The sequence below is a fragment of the Cannabis sativa genome, chromosome 9 (assembly GCF_029168945.1).
Source record: "Cannabis sativa cultivar Pink pepper isolate KNU-18-1 chromosome 9, ASM2916894v1, whole genome shotgun sequence".
NCBI lineage: Eukaryota > Viridiplantae > Streptophyta > Magnoliopsida > Rosales > Cannabaceae > Cannabis > Cannabis sativa.
The window spans coordinates 51,620,454-51,634,367 of NC_083609.1; the positions used below are offsets into that span (position 1 = coordinate 51,620,454).

Sequence of the window (13,914 nt, forward strand, 5' to 3'; positions counted from 1 at the left end):
AAATTCTTTGTAGGAGACTTACTACTGTGAAGAGTATTCCTGAATGCTAAAGATTTTGTAGCAAGAGTGTTTGAACCTAACTAGGAAGGACCGTACCAAATGACAGAAATTACAAGCAAAGGTGTTTACAAACTTGGCCGGTACAATGAGAAGATGGAATTGGCTTTCCTACCAAGATATTGGAACGGAGAACATCTCAAAAAGTACTACCAGTAGCCCACTTGTACAAAACACTACTCTTCAGTAGTGGTTCTTATAACGTCTCACCGGTATTCCGTGCAGGAGTAGCCAAAACGTGGTTTTAAAGGCAGACTTTGATTTGTAAGCTTTTATTACACAAAAAATACATGTTGCATAGCAACAACACATATTTTAAACCAATTAATGAAATTTTTTTTTTCTCCAGTTCAAATTGTATTAAATAACTTGCTAACAATTTAGCTTTTTAAAGTTAATTCTTATTTTTAGTTCAACGTGTGTGTAAAATGGTTCTCCCAAGAAAATACAGATGCAAATGATCTATATACTTGGTGAATTGCAAGTGACTAAGAGACCATAAGTCTACTCGATACTTGGGACACACCCACACACATCATCTAACAAGCACAAATATACTTAGGCAAAAAAAAAATTGAAGCTTCGGCAAAGTCAGAAATTAACAGCTAAGTATGTGCAAATGGCATGCTTCAAGGTGAACATAAAATGCATAAACCTGTAATTAAAGGCTCCCAATCAGCTACATGTTCAGAACCTAAGGAAGATAAAGCTAAGATTAAAGACAGCCTCACCGATCATTTGCTCAAAAATAAAAGGCCTTAAGGCCATACAAGAACAAAAAAAAAGATTGTCGGGCCGGTCATTTGTTCAAATGCAAAAGGCCTAAGAGCCATGCAAGAACAAAAAAGTTGGTTCAAATGCATAAGGCTAGGGCCATACAAGAACTGTGCAGTCTGAGAAGAACCAGACAAAGTTCCTGAAAGGGATCTAAGTACTGGGCAAGAGCTTTGGATAGGTCTAAGCACTGGGCAAGGTCTCTAACTAAACCAAAGCACCGGCCTGAGTCCTAAATAGATTATAATCCTAAGAAATGAGAATCAAGAGTTTAAAAGCTTGAAACTCAACAATGGCAGAAGCTTAAAGAATGAAAAAGTGAGAAGAGGCTAACATTTGGTTGTGCATACCTGCACGGTAAAGAGCAGCTATACAAGACAGAGCAAAAAGTCCCTACCCGACCAGACATTCAGATAGGGACTTGGGGGAAAATATTATCCCAATTTTTTTCCACCTAATGTGGCTCTCCACATGGCAAAAAAAAAAAGAAAATATATTTAAGAAAGTAAATACTAACCTGCCAAGATTAGTGCTGAGTAGCCTCTCAACCTCTGAGATTTTATGCTGGACGGTGCACACAAGCAAAATGGAATCCATGACCCTACCAGCAAGGTCTTTGCCGGACCTATAGCTGGCTGACCAAGAGTGCTAGCTTCCAAGCACCGGGCAGCCTTCAACAAGACTGGCCGACCAAAGGTGTAGAAACACACCAACACTTGTGTTTTTCTCACAAGCCTTCCAACTCGCCTTCAGCATTCCCACAACTTCGGATCTGTTCAAATATCCCACAAAGATAGGGACTCTCCGTCAACAAATAACAACCCTATTCCATAGGGATTAATTATTTATTTACTTTGTATTTCACATATACGTTGCAACTTCCCTATTTTCAAGGGATATCTCTATGTACAGCTTGTAAGTCCTACTACTATATAAAGGGCAAGATCCATACTTAGAACTTACGATGCAAGTACGCTCAAAAGTACTATAGTAATAAGTCATACTTCTCACCTGGCAAACATTTTGTAATGCTGAAAAGAGCCTAGCTAGAAATTACAAGGTCTTAGCCTATAATATGCTTGGTATTATCTCAAGAATGAATACAACTAAAAGGGAAGTATGTCATTACATAAATAAAAGGGGTCTAACTTCTATAAATCCGTGTGTTTTTTACATTTATTATCGTTCCTCATGAGGCAGTCATAAGCAACGATCCTAGTCAAACTCTGCATCGGTAGGCGAAATCCACAGTCAACAGTTTCCAAGTCAACTGATAAGTGTGTTCCTATAGTAGAGGTGTTCATCAAATCGCCTACACCACACAAACTACCTACACCGCACCACACCACATAAAAAAATAATTTGAAATCATTTGCGGTGCAGATTGCTATTTTGAAACTAATAATGGCAGTTCAAACTGCACCACACTATATGTTACAAAATTATGAATTTTTATAATAATTTTTTATTTTATTTTTCATATAAGAACAAATATATGTAATATATGTGTATATTATATTATTTTTTCTTATAGATAATTCAATATAATGACTTGATGATTAATATATATGTCATTGTTGACCACCAAAGATTACTAAGCGTAATATTTAGAGTCATTAGAGTTATGCTGTAAAGCCCTAACTATTAGGCCCGCTACCCAAGATACTTAAGAAACCCTAATCCCTTAAAACGGGATTACTAATAAAATTAGCGCGGAAATTAAACTTTAATAACAAATGGAATGAAAATAAACTTGTAATAATTTAAACTTTACAAACTAAAAGTTACATGTGTCGGGATTCCAAAAATGTGTTACAAAACACTATTACAAGTCCTTTTTCACTGGCCGACCTAGGCGGCAAAATAGAGTCACAAAATGCATCACTGGTACACTCCAACCCGCTTGGTCTAGTGTCGCCCGAATATGTACATGCACCGTCCACCTCCCATACTCATGGCTGATCAGAAACAGCTTTACCCTTTCCTACACAGTAGAGCACCTGTGAGCCAAGCCCAGCAAGACAATATAATATATCAACAACATATTTATCACACTATATAAACTTTAATGTCATTCTCATATGCTTGTATGGCACAGACCTGCATGTTACGCTCACATGCCTATTTATGTCTACGTAACGTAGACCTACATGTTGCGCTCACACGTCTAAATACAATAAGGCCTTAGAACGGTTCATCTCGGTTCTAGTTACCGAGTCCAACCTGGTTATGCCTTGAACACATAACCCTGAATCTCAATATAATCTTATATTTAACATGGCATAGCATTCACACAACATATATCACTAGGGTAATAACCATAGGCTATTAAACCGGTCATGTTAGGGTAATAATCCTAATCCCGGTTACTAATTACTCACATATATTATTTCCAAAATAAGTGCCACCGCGCATATCTCTACGTGCTAACTACTATCTTATCTGATGTCCCACAATAAAAGAGATTCTAAATCCCCGGGTGCTCCTAACCAGGTGCCGGTAATCCTAGTCACAAATTTTAGGATTTATACAAATAGGGTTAACCCCCTGATTCCACATTCATAAAATATATTCATTGTTGGAATTTATTTTACCAGGATCTTAGATCTGCTCACAAGTATGTTGTTTAACACCCTAAATATGAACTTTCTAAAACGATGAAATAAACACATATAAAGTTTAGAAAACCTTACATTGGGTGCAGCGGAATTAAATGACTCCTTCCGTTCAGATATCTAGCCCTTGATTCCTTTCTGTAGCAGAGCATTATCAATATCTCAACCTCGATCTCTTTCTCTAAATCTTTGATGCTGAAACTCCTTCTTGCTGAAAGTCTTTCTTCACGATCTTCCTCACTATGATTGAGGTATCACTTGCTGTGTGTGGGCACTACTCATACACTAAGAATTTTGAAATTTGAGAGGGAAGAAAGAGAGAGGGAGTGGTCGGCCAGATAGGGAGAGAGAAGGCTCAGGTTTTTCTAAATCAAAAGTGTCAGAAAAAGTGTAATTTTCCTGAAGCCTTCACTATCTATTTATAGCATTTCACTAGGGTTAGGTTTGAATTATTTGGCATTAAAATAATGAAAATATCAGTTTAAATTTCCTACATAAGTGGCCGGCCCTATACTAGTGGATTTGGGCCTCACTTTCTGCAATTTTGCAGTTTTACCTTTTCTGCATCTGATTTTCTCAAAAACGCCAATTTTCTAATTCAACCATTTAAATGCCAATTCTAACTATTTAATAACTATAAATAATTATTAAATAATATTGTCATTTATCATATTTATTAATTAAACCATACAAAGTATCATAATTAACAAATATGCCCCTATAAACTCTTTCTTTACAATTTCGCCCTTACTTAGTGAATATTCACAAATAGACATAGTCTAATTTGAGAATTATAATTGATTAATCAAAACCAATTATATGAGTCTTACAAGCAATATTATCTCAACTAGTGCGGGGACCATGGGTCTATATAACCGAGCTTCCAATAAGCAGATCAAGAATTTATTACTAAAATTCACTTACTTATTAATTCTTCGTTGAATCCACGCATAGAACTTAGAATTGCACTCTCAGTTATATAGAATGCTCTATATGTTCCACCATATAGACACATCATTAGTTATCCATTGTTATAATCCTAATTTGATCACTGATCCTCTATATGAATGATCTACACTGTAAAGGGATTAAATTACCGTTACACCCTACAATGTATTTTATCCTTAAAACACTTGACCCCGTACAAATGATATTTCAGCTTATGTGAAATGAGTACTCCACCATTTATGTTCGTTTGGTCAAGCTCGAAGGAGATCATCCTTTGCTTACTATTCGCCAGATAGAAGCTATAGATTCCATGTTTATGCTAGCGCTCCCACTCAATTGCACTACCGTGTTCCCAAAATGTACGTATTACCCTGACCTAAAAGTAGTTCAAAAGCAAATATGCTTAAATCAACAACAGAACATCCACATGCAACTCAAGATTATCATATACCTATTTCATGAATTCAACCATTAAATTCAACAACAACAACCAAAATTAAAGCTGTAAAAACTGCCTCAATTCCTTCACACTCAAGCTCCAAGCCTCCAAAAACAACTTCACAACAATCAAGCCTGATTTAAGCAAGCTCCCAAGCAATTTTTCTCAATTTTGAACTAGGTTTAGAGAGAGAGAGAGAGAGAGAGAGAGAGAGAGAGAGAGAGAGAGAGAGAGAGAGAGAGAGAGAGAGAGAGAGAGAGAGAGAGAGAGAGAGAGAGAGAGAGAGCGCGTTCGGGTAAGGGGGAGGCAAAAATCAGAAAATTCCTTTCAATTTCTAAAAAAATTATTTCTTTTATTAAACATAATTCAAGGGTCAAAAAGACCATTTTGCCCCTAGGGCCAAAATGCACAAACATAAACACTTAAGGGCATTTAAGTCATTTCACAAAAATTTAAACTAAACTAATTTTCAGATTTCTCGTTAATAAATAAAATGCCAGTAATAAAAAATACAAATTGCATTTTGGGCCCGAAATACCGAGTTGTGACTATACCGCGCCAACATGTCAGAACACACTTGAAAAAGATAACACAGGCATACTATATAATAATATAGTTCCATAAGCACGGAAGGAGAATCGGGCTCAAGAAGGAGAGAAAGAGATCTAGGTTCAGATCTTGATAATGCTTTGCTACAGAAAGGAATCAAGGGCTAGATATCTGAACGGAAGGAGTCATTATATTCTGCTGCAACCAATGTAAGGTTTTTCTTAAACCCTTATGTGTTTATTTCATTGTATTAGAAATTCATATTATGATGTTAATGGAACATACTTGTTAGTAAATCTAGATCCTGATAAAATATTTTCAATAGGAAAGTGCTCCTAGCAACAAAAAAAAAAAAAATAAAAAAAAAAACTCTTAGGACTGCAAGGATGGACTACACCCAACGGTCAAGGAAGAGAGTACAAGCCTGAAGGTAGTTCAACAAGAAAGGGCCCTCACAATGATGAGGAGGAGCCTCTTCAAAGTTAGCCCTGAAGCATGTGCAAGGAAACGAATAAAAGTTAAATAAGCAAAAGGTCGAGTCAATTCACGGAACCATCATCTCCCTTAAACATGTCAACAACAAAAGGTTGAGTCGGTTCATGGAACCATCATTCTCATTAAAAACATTGAAAACAAAAGGTCGAGTCGGTTCATGGAACCATCATCTCCCTTAAAATATTAAAAGGAAAAGAAGAATCGGATACGACTCTGAGAGGGACGCCTCTCTAAAAGGAGTACCGATCTTCTAACACTCGAAATGTGCTCTAAGTACCACAAATGCAACGTAAAGGGATGAACGCTACATAAAAAGCCACAAGTTCTCCCAATACGGTCTTAAATTTATAAAAAGGTCATATGTGACCTAAGGAGACATAAGCTCCCTTATACCCGACGAGTGACCCATAAAAGGTTGAGAAAGCTCAACGAGCTAAAACTCCTTCATTACGGTAAACACAAACTTCAAAAGGGGCTAAGATAAATCATAAGGCCTACGCCACTCGCGAAGGGTAACAAAAGGAAGAAGAGAGGAAAAATTAAGTCGTCAAGATAAAAGCTCGTCAAACTTAGTCTACAAGAACACTTAAAGAATTCTTATAGACTAGGGGGCAAGTGTTGACCCCAAAAGATTACTAAGTGTAATATTTAGAGTCATTAGTGTTATGCCTGAAAAGTTCGCAAAGGGGAGCTCCATGCTACCCGCGCGCCCAACCATCCTGCGGATAGCCTGCTCACGTGCCCGGGGCCTGGCCTACTCCGCGCTCAGCTTCCGCACAGAGGGCAAAAGCGGGGCCCCGCCGCCCGGCATTACAGGCCAAATTAAATTTCCAACTAACCTACTCGCCCAGCAGCTAGCTGGCTAGTTAGCATGCCCGCACCCAGCCTGCCCGCGCGCCTAGCCAGCCCTGCACCCGTGTACACAGTCTCAGGGCTCCGCCCATCTGCCTTTCCTCTCTGACATCGGCAGAATTACTGAGAAGGTGTCAGGGGGATAACGACAGTTCAACTTGCTTATATAACAAGAACAAATTTTGGTTCATTCGAGGTACAAAATGAAAGGAGCTTTTTTAGTGTAATTTAGGATTCTAGACACAGCAGGTTGATTAGGGGACAATGTAATAATAGGTGAAAGCAACTGGTCATAGGGTGCATGGGGGAACCTGAAGGGGTAAAGAAAAGGAGCTGGCTATAAATTAGACTCTCCCATCCATTGTAGGGGGATTTTCTAGAGGGAAAAACTTGTATCATTGAAAGAAAATTTATGAGATACAACTTTCAAACACTTTAAAGATTCTAAATTCTTTTCTTGGCATTAAAGTCAAAGTTCCATTAAAGTTTATCAATATTATTAGTTGAAATAGTTATCTATATCGTTAACGAGTTCTGACCGTGAACAGTTATGTTGTTAAAATTTTAATTATTTTTTCTTTTGTATTGTTAAAAATTTATTAGATTGATTTTTGAATTTTTATTATAATATTTGATAATAATGATAGTGTAAACTGTTAAAATCGCACTGCACCATATTATATTTTTATGGTGTATTTTTTACAATTTTAAAATCTCTTAATACAATTGCAGTTTTTTTTATGCAATATCGTTTGGTTGCTAACACTGGGCAAACTAACTTAACAAACAATGAAAGTGAAACAGCAACAGGACTGCCCAGATTTAAGATGAGAAATGAAAGAATGGCCCTATTTCTAACTTTATAGATAATTAATGTCCCCCTTTTAAAATAATAAAGCAAATGTCTTTTTTTACTTTTTAATACCTAAAATACCCTCTTCATTATATAAAAGGTATTATATGTTTTATTCCTTTAATAGAAATTATGAAAAACAATAGATCAAAACCTCTCTACTGAATTTTTGTCAACTATTTTTTCATTGTATAAAATGTACTATACGTTTTATTCTTTTAGATTTTGCTATTGTTGTTGCTGTCTAATATGTTATTCAAGCATATAATTAGTTTTTTTTATTAATATATCGTATAATATACAAACAATATACCTTAAACTAATATACATATATCACAAACTTAAACTAATATACTATTAAATGAATTGTTTTCTACAATATACAATAGCATACAAAAACTTATACCACAATCATAAGCAAATATACCATAGTAAAAAATTAATATACCACCAGCATAGTGAAAAAAAAAATATACTAAAAACTTAATTTAATATTTCACAAGTTTTTTTTTTCTTGTTCTTTCCTTCATGAAATACCAATGGACATAAAATCAATATATCTCAGTCAAATATAACTATACCTCATACTTAAATTAATATTTAATAGTTTTTTCTTTCTATCCTTCACGATATACATATCACATACAAACGATATACCTTTGACCAATATAAATATACCATAAACTTAAACTAATATACTATTAAATGATTTTTTTTCCACGATATAAAATAGCATATAAAAACTATATTTTGCAATCATAAGCATAAATACTATAGTGAATAATTAATATACCACCAGTATATTAGAAAAAATATATATATATATATATACCAAAAACTTAATTTAATATTCCACATGTTTTTCTTTCTTTTTCTTTCCTTCATGATATACTAATGAACATAAAGACAATATTTCTAAAGTGAAATACATCTATACCTCAAATTTAAACTAATATTCCACATTTTTTAATTTCCGTCGTTCGTTCATTATATACCATAGCACATTAAAATAATATATTACAATCTTAAACTAATATACTACCTTTCAGTTATTTCAAAATATATATATATATTATCTTTCAAGTTTTTTTAATATATTATTGCACATAAAAACGATATACTATTGTGCAAAATAAATATACAAAACATTTAATTATTCAAGGTTATAATTGTAATTTTATCATCAAATTTTTAACTGAATGGACATTTTGTTAATTTTTTTTAAAAAATGGACATTTATTAACTTAACTAGGCAATATAGCCGCCCTTCGTGCGGTTGGTTTTAAATATTTAATTTCGTGTTATAGTTTAAATATTTTGTTTTATTTTATTGAGTTATTATTAATAAATAAAGAAATTTTTACATGAAAAATCCTTTTACACACTTTATTACATAATCACCCTCACACGCCTATTACTACATTTCTACTTACAAACTTATTTTTATTACACATTTACCACTTACTCATCATACCATGCATACACGTGTGCTCTCCCCATGCATCATCAATCAAATCATACTCTCTTCCCTCTCTTTTTTCATTTTGTTTTCATTTCATTTTCTATTCTTCATTTCTGTTCTCTAAGTTCATTTTGAATTCAAGTAACCTCCATTAACCACCCATAATTTATCACGTTTTTCCCTCTTATTTTTGGTTCATCCACGAATTTTCAACTTCCTCTTAGCCCACGATTTAGCAACTGTTTTTCCCTCTCTGTTTCATTTTTTTTCAATCTTATTTATACCATGGCAATCACTCGGTCATCTTCATCCCCTTCTCCAGTTCTCAAAAAGAAATCAAAAATGGGCAAGAAATCTTTGGCCAACAAATCCAAGGGTAAACGCCCAATCATTGATGATTTTGATTCTGATTTTGAAGCTCCCATGCCGAAGCGTGTGAGACCCCATTCTTCGAAGAAATCGAAGCTGAACTTGGAGGAGCCCACGCTTCCAGAAATTTCTGGGAAAAAATTTCAAAAATCTATTACACATGCTGAAGATCGGACTGAGGTTGGTTTTTAGTTTTATTTTCGTTTCCCCCTTTCTTCCATTTATGCTTTACCCAGATTTTGGCGTTTTCATGTTCATTATGCTTTGTGTGATTTTAGGGTTTCATTTGCGCATTTTGTTTTATGTTTTTAAATTTTTTAGTTATTTATTGTTGCTTTTGATCATTTCATTTGATTCTGGTCTGGGTGTTGTTCTTTAATTTTGTTTTGTTTTCTTTATTTTCAGTGTTTTTTTGTGCTTACAGGTTATGTGTTTTGTTTTCGTTTTTGGTGTTTTCAATCATTCTTCGGTAGTTTCTTTTCAGTTTTTTAATAGTTTTATTCTTTTGGTATGTTTTGATGTGTTTTCGATTTTCATTAGGTTTAGTTGTTTGCTGTTATATTTTAGATTTCAAAACGATTTTCAAATCTTTGCTCTATATTTTTCTATAGTTGTATATGTTTTTTAGTTTGTTTGTTGTTTTAATATAGTTTTGTTGTTCTTTTTATACTGCATTTTTCGATTTCTTTTAGGGTTAGTTGTTTACTGTTTTTTTTATGTTTCCAAACGATTTAAGGTCTTTGCTGTTATTTTCTGTGTAGTTGTTTGCCATTGATAGTTTGTTTTTAGTTTGTTTGTAGTTGTATTACAGTTTTCATACTGTTTTATTCAGGATTTATAATTTATCTTGGCCCTTTTTTGTTATGTTGCAGGTTTGGGACTGTAAATTTAGTCCTTCTGATTTTTACAGATCTAAGTGTGTATGCACCAGTGTTTATTCTGTGATAAATAATATTAAAAACACTTTATCTGTTAATTTGCTTTCTTTGTTTCGTCAAACTCAGTTTGGGCATTTTCTGGATATGCCTGAGTTTGTTTTTCATCCACAAGTCGTTCATAGTTTATTACTAAGGGAAGTTTTACAGCCTAATCCTAAGGAGTTTTGGGCTAAGGTTGCTGGCCGTTGCATACGGTTTAGTGCCGAAGAATTTTACCTGATTTCTGGTTTAGATTGTTTCGGTGATTGCAACAAGTTGTTGTTTTCACAGGAAACAAATCAATTGGTAGAAACATGTTTCCGTGGTGTAAAAACTATTGACAACAAAGCCATCGAGGATGCTTTTTTGGGTAGTCGGTGGGGTTTGGATGAGTCTATTGGTTTGAAAATGGCTGTTTTGTATTTCATTCAGTGTTTTCTTCTTAGCAATACTCCTGACAAAGAAGTGTCTAGGTTTGTTCTAGATGTAGTTGATAGCGGTCGGTGGGATGAGTATTGTTGGGGTAGGGAATCATTTGAATTGACAATTGACTCATTCAAAGGTAGGATTGAGCATGGGATCATTATGAAAAATAGAAAGGCAGAGAAGGGAGGCCAATATGATGGCTGGTATAGGGCATTGGGATGTCCTTGGGTTTTCACTGTTTGGTTTTATGAATGCTGTCCTGCAATGGTGAACTCTTTCTGTAAGAGAGTTTCATCTTCTATTCTCAGGATTCTGAACTGGAGCAACACCATCGTCACCAAAAATCCAACCCTTCGAGACTTGAAGGGCAAGATTTTTGATTTACCTTTGGAGAAGGTACTTTACAGTTTCTTTACTGTTTTTTTCCTGTTTCTTTTCAGTTTTATATATGTTGTTGTTTTTTGGTTTTTCCAATTGTTTTAATTTTTTTTTCATATTATGTTTGATTATGCTGTTCAGTTGAAGATAAAAAACATGCGTCCTACTGATGAAGAGAGGCAGCAGCTTCAACTTGACGGTCTATTTCTCGATGAATCTATTGATGAACGTGGTGTAGCGAAGCAATCCTTCGAGGGTGGCTCATCTTCAAAGAAGTCTGATTCAGCAGATATTGATTGGATGAAATCTAAGCTGGAGATGCTCAGTTCGAATCAATCATCATTGGCCGAGGACTTCATTTCGTTGAGGTGTTTTGTTGATTTTAATTTCAAATCCGTAATGACTGTAATTAAGGATATCCAAGAGAAGGTTAATGCCATTCATCGTCGTCCTTCTGACGAGGTATTTATTCTTATTTTATTGTTTAGGTTTTTTTATATTTTTTTTTGTATAGTTTCTTTACTGTTTTATTTAAGTTTCATTTATGTTGGTTGATACAGGGAAAGTCATCGGATGAATTAGTAACTCAAGATTCTGATGATGATGCTGATGATGATGATGATGATGATGATGCCGAGGATGATGAGAAGCAATTGCCTGATCCAGAAAATATTGATTCCGACTCCGACGATGGTGGTGAGTTGGTTAAAGTTGGTGGGGATGCTGATGATGCTGACAAGGCTGTTACTGCTGTTCCTTCTGCTGATGTGAATCCTTCTGAGGATGTTGGAGGGAGTGATAAAAATGTTAAGGATGTTGAGAAGCCGAAGGGCGATGAGTCTCGATTGAAGGGGGACGATTTCTTTGATGGGTTGAGCCAGCTTGTAATAGATGATGATCAAGTTGTGTTGGCTGGCTTGGAGGCTGTTGCTAAAATCAATGTAAGTTTACTTTTAATTGTTTTCAAAAAAACTAGGTTTCTTTTTGGTTGCTCATTAGTTTCTAGTATGTTTTGCAACTGTTTTAATGCATTCTTTATTTTTTAGGTCCCCGCACCCAATCCAGATGTTGTTGGTGAAAAGTCAGATGCCCTTCATACTGATGAAGAAACTGAGGATACTGTCTCTGATACACCTCTGTTGGATAAGAGGAAGCGTGCTCCGGCCTTGAAATCTCCATTTGTTGATTTCGGGTCTGCTGATGTTGGGAGCACTCCAATGGAGCTTATGTCCTCAGGTTCTCAATCAGCTGGGGATGATAGGGATTTCAAAATGGTGACTTATGTGAAGGGCCTTTATGCTCTTAATGATGCTTTTGCTGATCCCGTATCTACCGAGATTGAGGCAAAATTTGACTCTTGGATTGGTGAAGGATTGCTTAAACATCCCAGGTGACTGTTTTTTATTAAATCTGTTTTTGTATTATTTTTTTTCCAGTTTTATTCCTGTTTTAATGCTATTTTTTTGCTGTTTTTTTGTTGTTGTAGGCATTATAATTGTTATGAAGACGGCGCAAAGAAATTTACCCCGGGTTTTAGGCTAGGTGTTGATTATGTTGAGGATAAAACTTGGTTTTACCATTTGGCCACATGCGACATGTTTATGAACGACTCGGTAAAGTTTCCAATTTATATTGTACTTATGGTAGTTTGTTTTTAGTTTCTTTATAAATGTTTTTTAGTTTTGATACTACATTTCAGTTTTTTACAGTTGTTAAACCTTTTCATTTGTGTTTCTGTGTTGTTTTTTTTTCTCAGCATATGAACACCATATTCTATTACCTTCGGAAAAAAGGTAAGTATTCTTCCGCTGTGACGTTGAATTTCGCAACTACTGATTGTCTTTTTGATGATTCCATCCAAGCATTGTACCACAAATTTAACAAGGCCAAGTCAATGAAGACTAAGATGTCACACATTCACGCTGCCCACCCAATTGCGCATTACATCCGAGGTATGCGCATTCCCTGTTCCAAGCCTTGGTATGAAGCCGATCACGTGCTTTTCATCATCAATTTAAGAAGGGAAAGTCATTGGGTTTTTGGGCGTCTTGACGTGCACGAAAGGACGTTATTTCTGTACAATTCTTTGAGAACCGCGAAGATGAATGCCGCAGCTAGGAATGCGATGAAGGCTTATTCCGTGTTGCTGCCTTTGTTTTTCGATTTACTTGGGTTCTGGAAGAATAGAGCACAAGTTCCTGCCTCAGTTTCTGACCCTACAGCTCCATTCAGAATCGTGGAGCTTAGTGCGGGTCTCAAGCGTCCTTTGCAGAAGAAGTGAAAGTTGTTTCTTTTAAGTTTCTTTTTTTATGTTGTTTTTTAGTTTCTAATCTGTTTATTTTTTCTCTATGTTTTTTAACAGTGATTGTGGAGCATATGTTGCTGCCTTTGCTGAATTCTTTATACACGGAAAGGATGTCCCTGCAGACTTTGACATCGAAGTTTATCGAACCCGACTTGCTTCACTTTTCTACTCGTACGGACAAAGGAAAATTGACGAAAGTATTGACAGCGAGGATGAGAAGCAAACCAAGTCTTCTAAGGCATCTAAATTGAAGAAATAGGATCTTTTAATTTGGTGGCTCTATTATGTTATTTGTTGAATCTATTTACTTGACAAGTTTTAGTGTTGTTGTTTCAATGTAGGTATTATATTTGATTTTATACTATGTAGCTGGTTTAAAACTTTTAGGATATTTGACATTCACTCCTTATAATATCTTTATTGTATAGGTTTGTATTTCCCAAAGTTGTGTATTTTTTTAATTGTTCAAGTTCTT

General features: G+C 35.1%; 1 protein-coding gene across 1 annotated transcript; it reads left to right on the top strand.

Annotated features, from left to right (window-relative positions):
- Positions 1-8,991: 8,991 nt before the first annotated feature.
- On the top strand, positions 8,992-13,698 carry LOC133031463 (uncharacterized). Its single transcript, XM_061104965.1, has 8 exons — positions 8,992-9,593; positions 10,286-11,152; positions 11,276-11,596; positions 11,695-12,075; positions 12,181-12,524; positions 12,621-12,747; positions 12,891-13,411; positions 13,497-13,698. Exons 1-8 carry the CDS (start codon positions 9,330-9,332, stop codon positions 13,696-13,698), a joined length of 3,027 nt encoding a protein of 1,008 aa, XP_060960948.1. The 5' UTR covers positions 8,992-9,329.
- The last annotated feature ends 216 nt before the right edge of the window (positions 13,699-13,914 follow it).

Bases quoted from the DNA above. Each gene is read 5' to 3' on its own strand.
- LOC133031463 (XM_061104965.1), top strand. From the start codon at position 9,330: ATGGCAATCACTCGGTCATCTTCATCCCCTTCTCCAGTTCTCAAAAAG. The intron at 11,153-11,275 runs GTACTTTACAGT...TATGCTGTTCAG, and splicing joins TTGATTTACCTTTGGAGAAG to TTGAAGATAAAAAACATGCG. The intron at 12,748-12,890 runs GTAAAGTTTCCA...TTTTTTTCTCAG, and splicing joins ACATGTTTATGAACGACTCG to CATATGAACACCATATTCTA.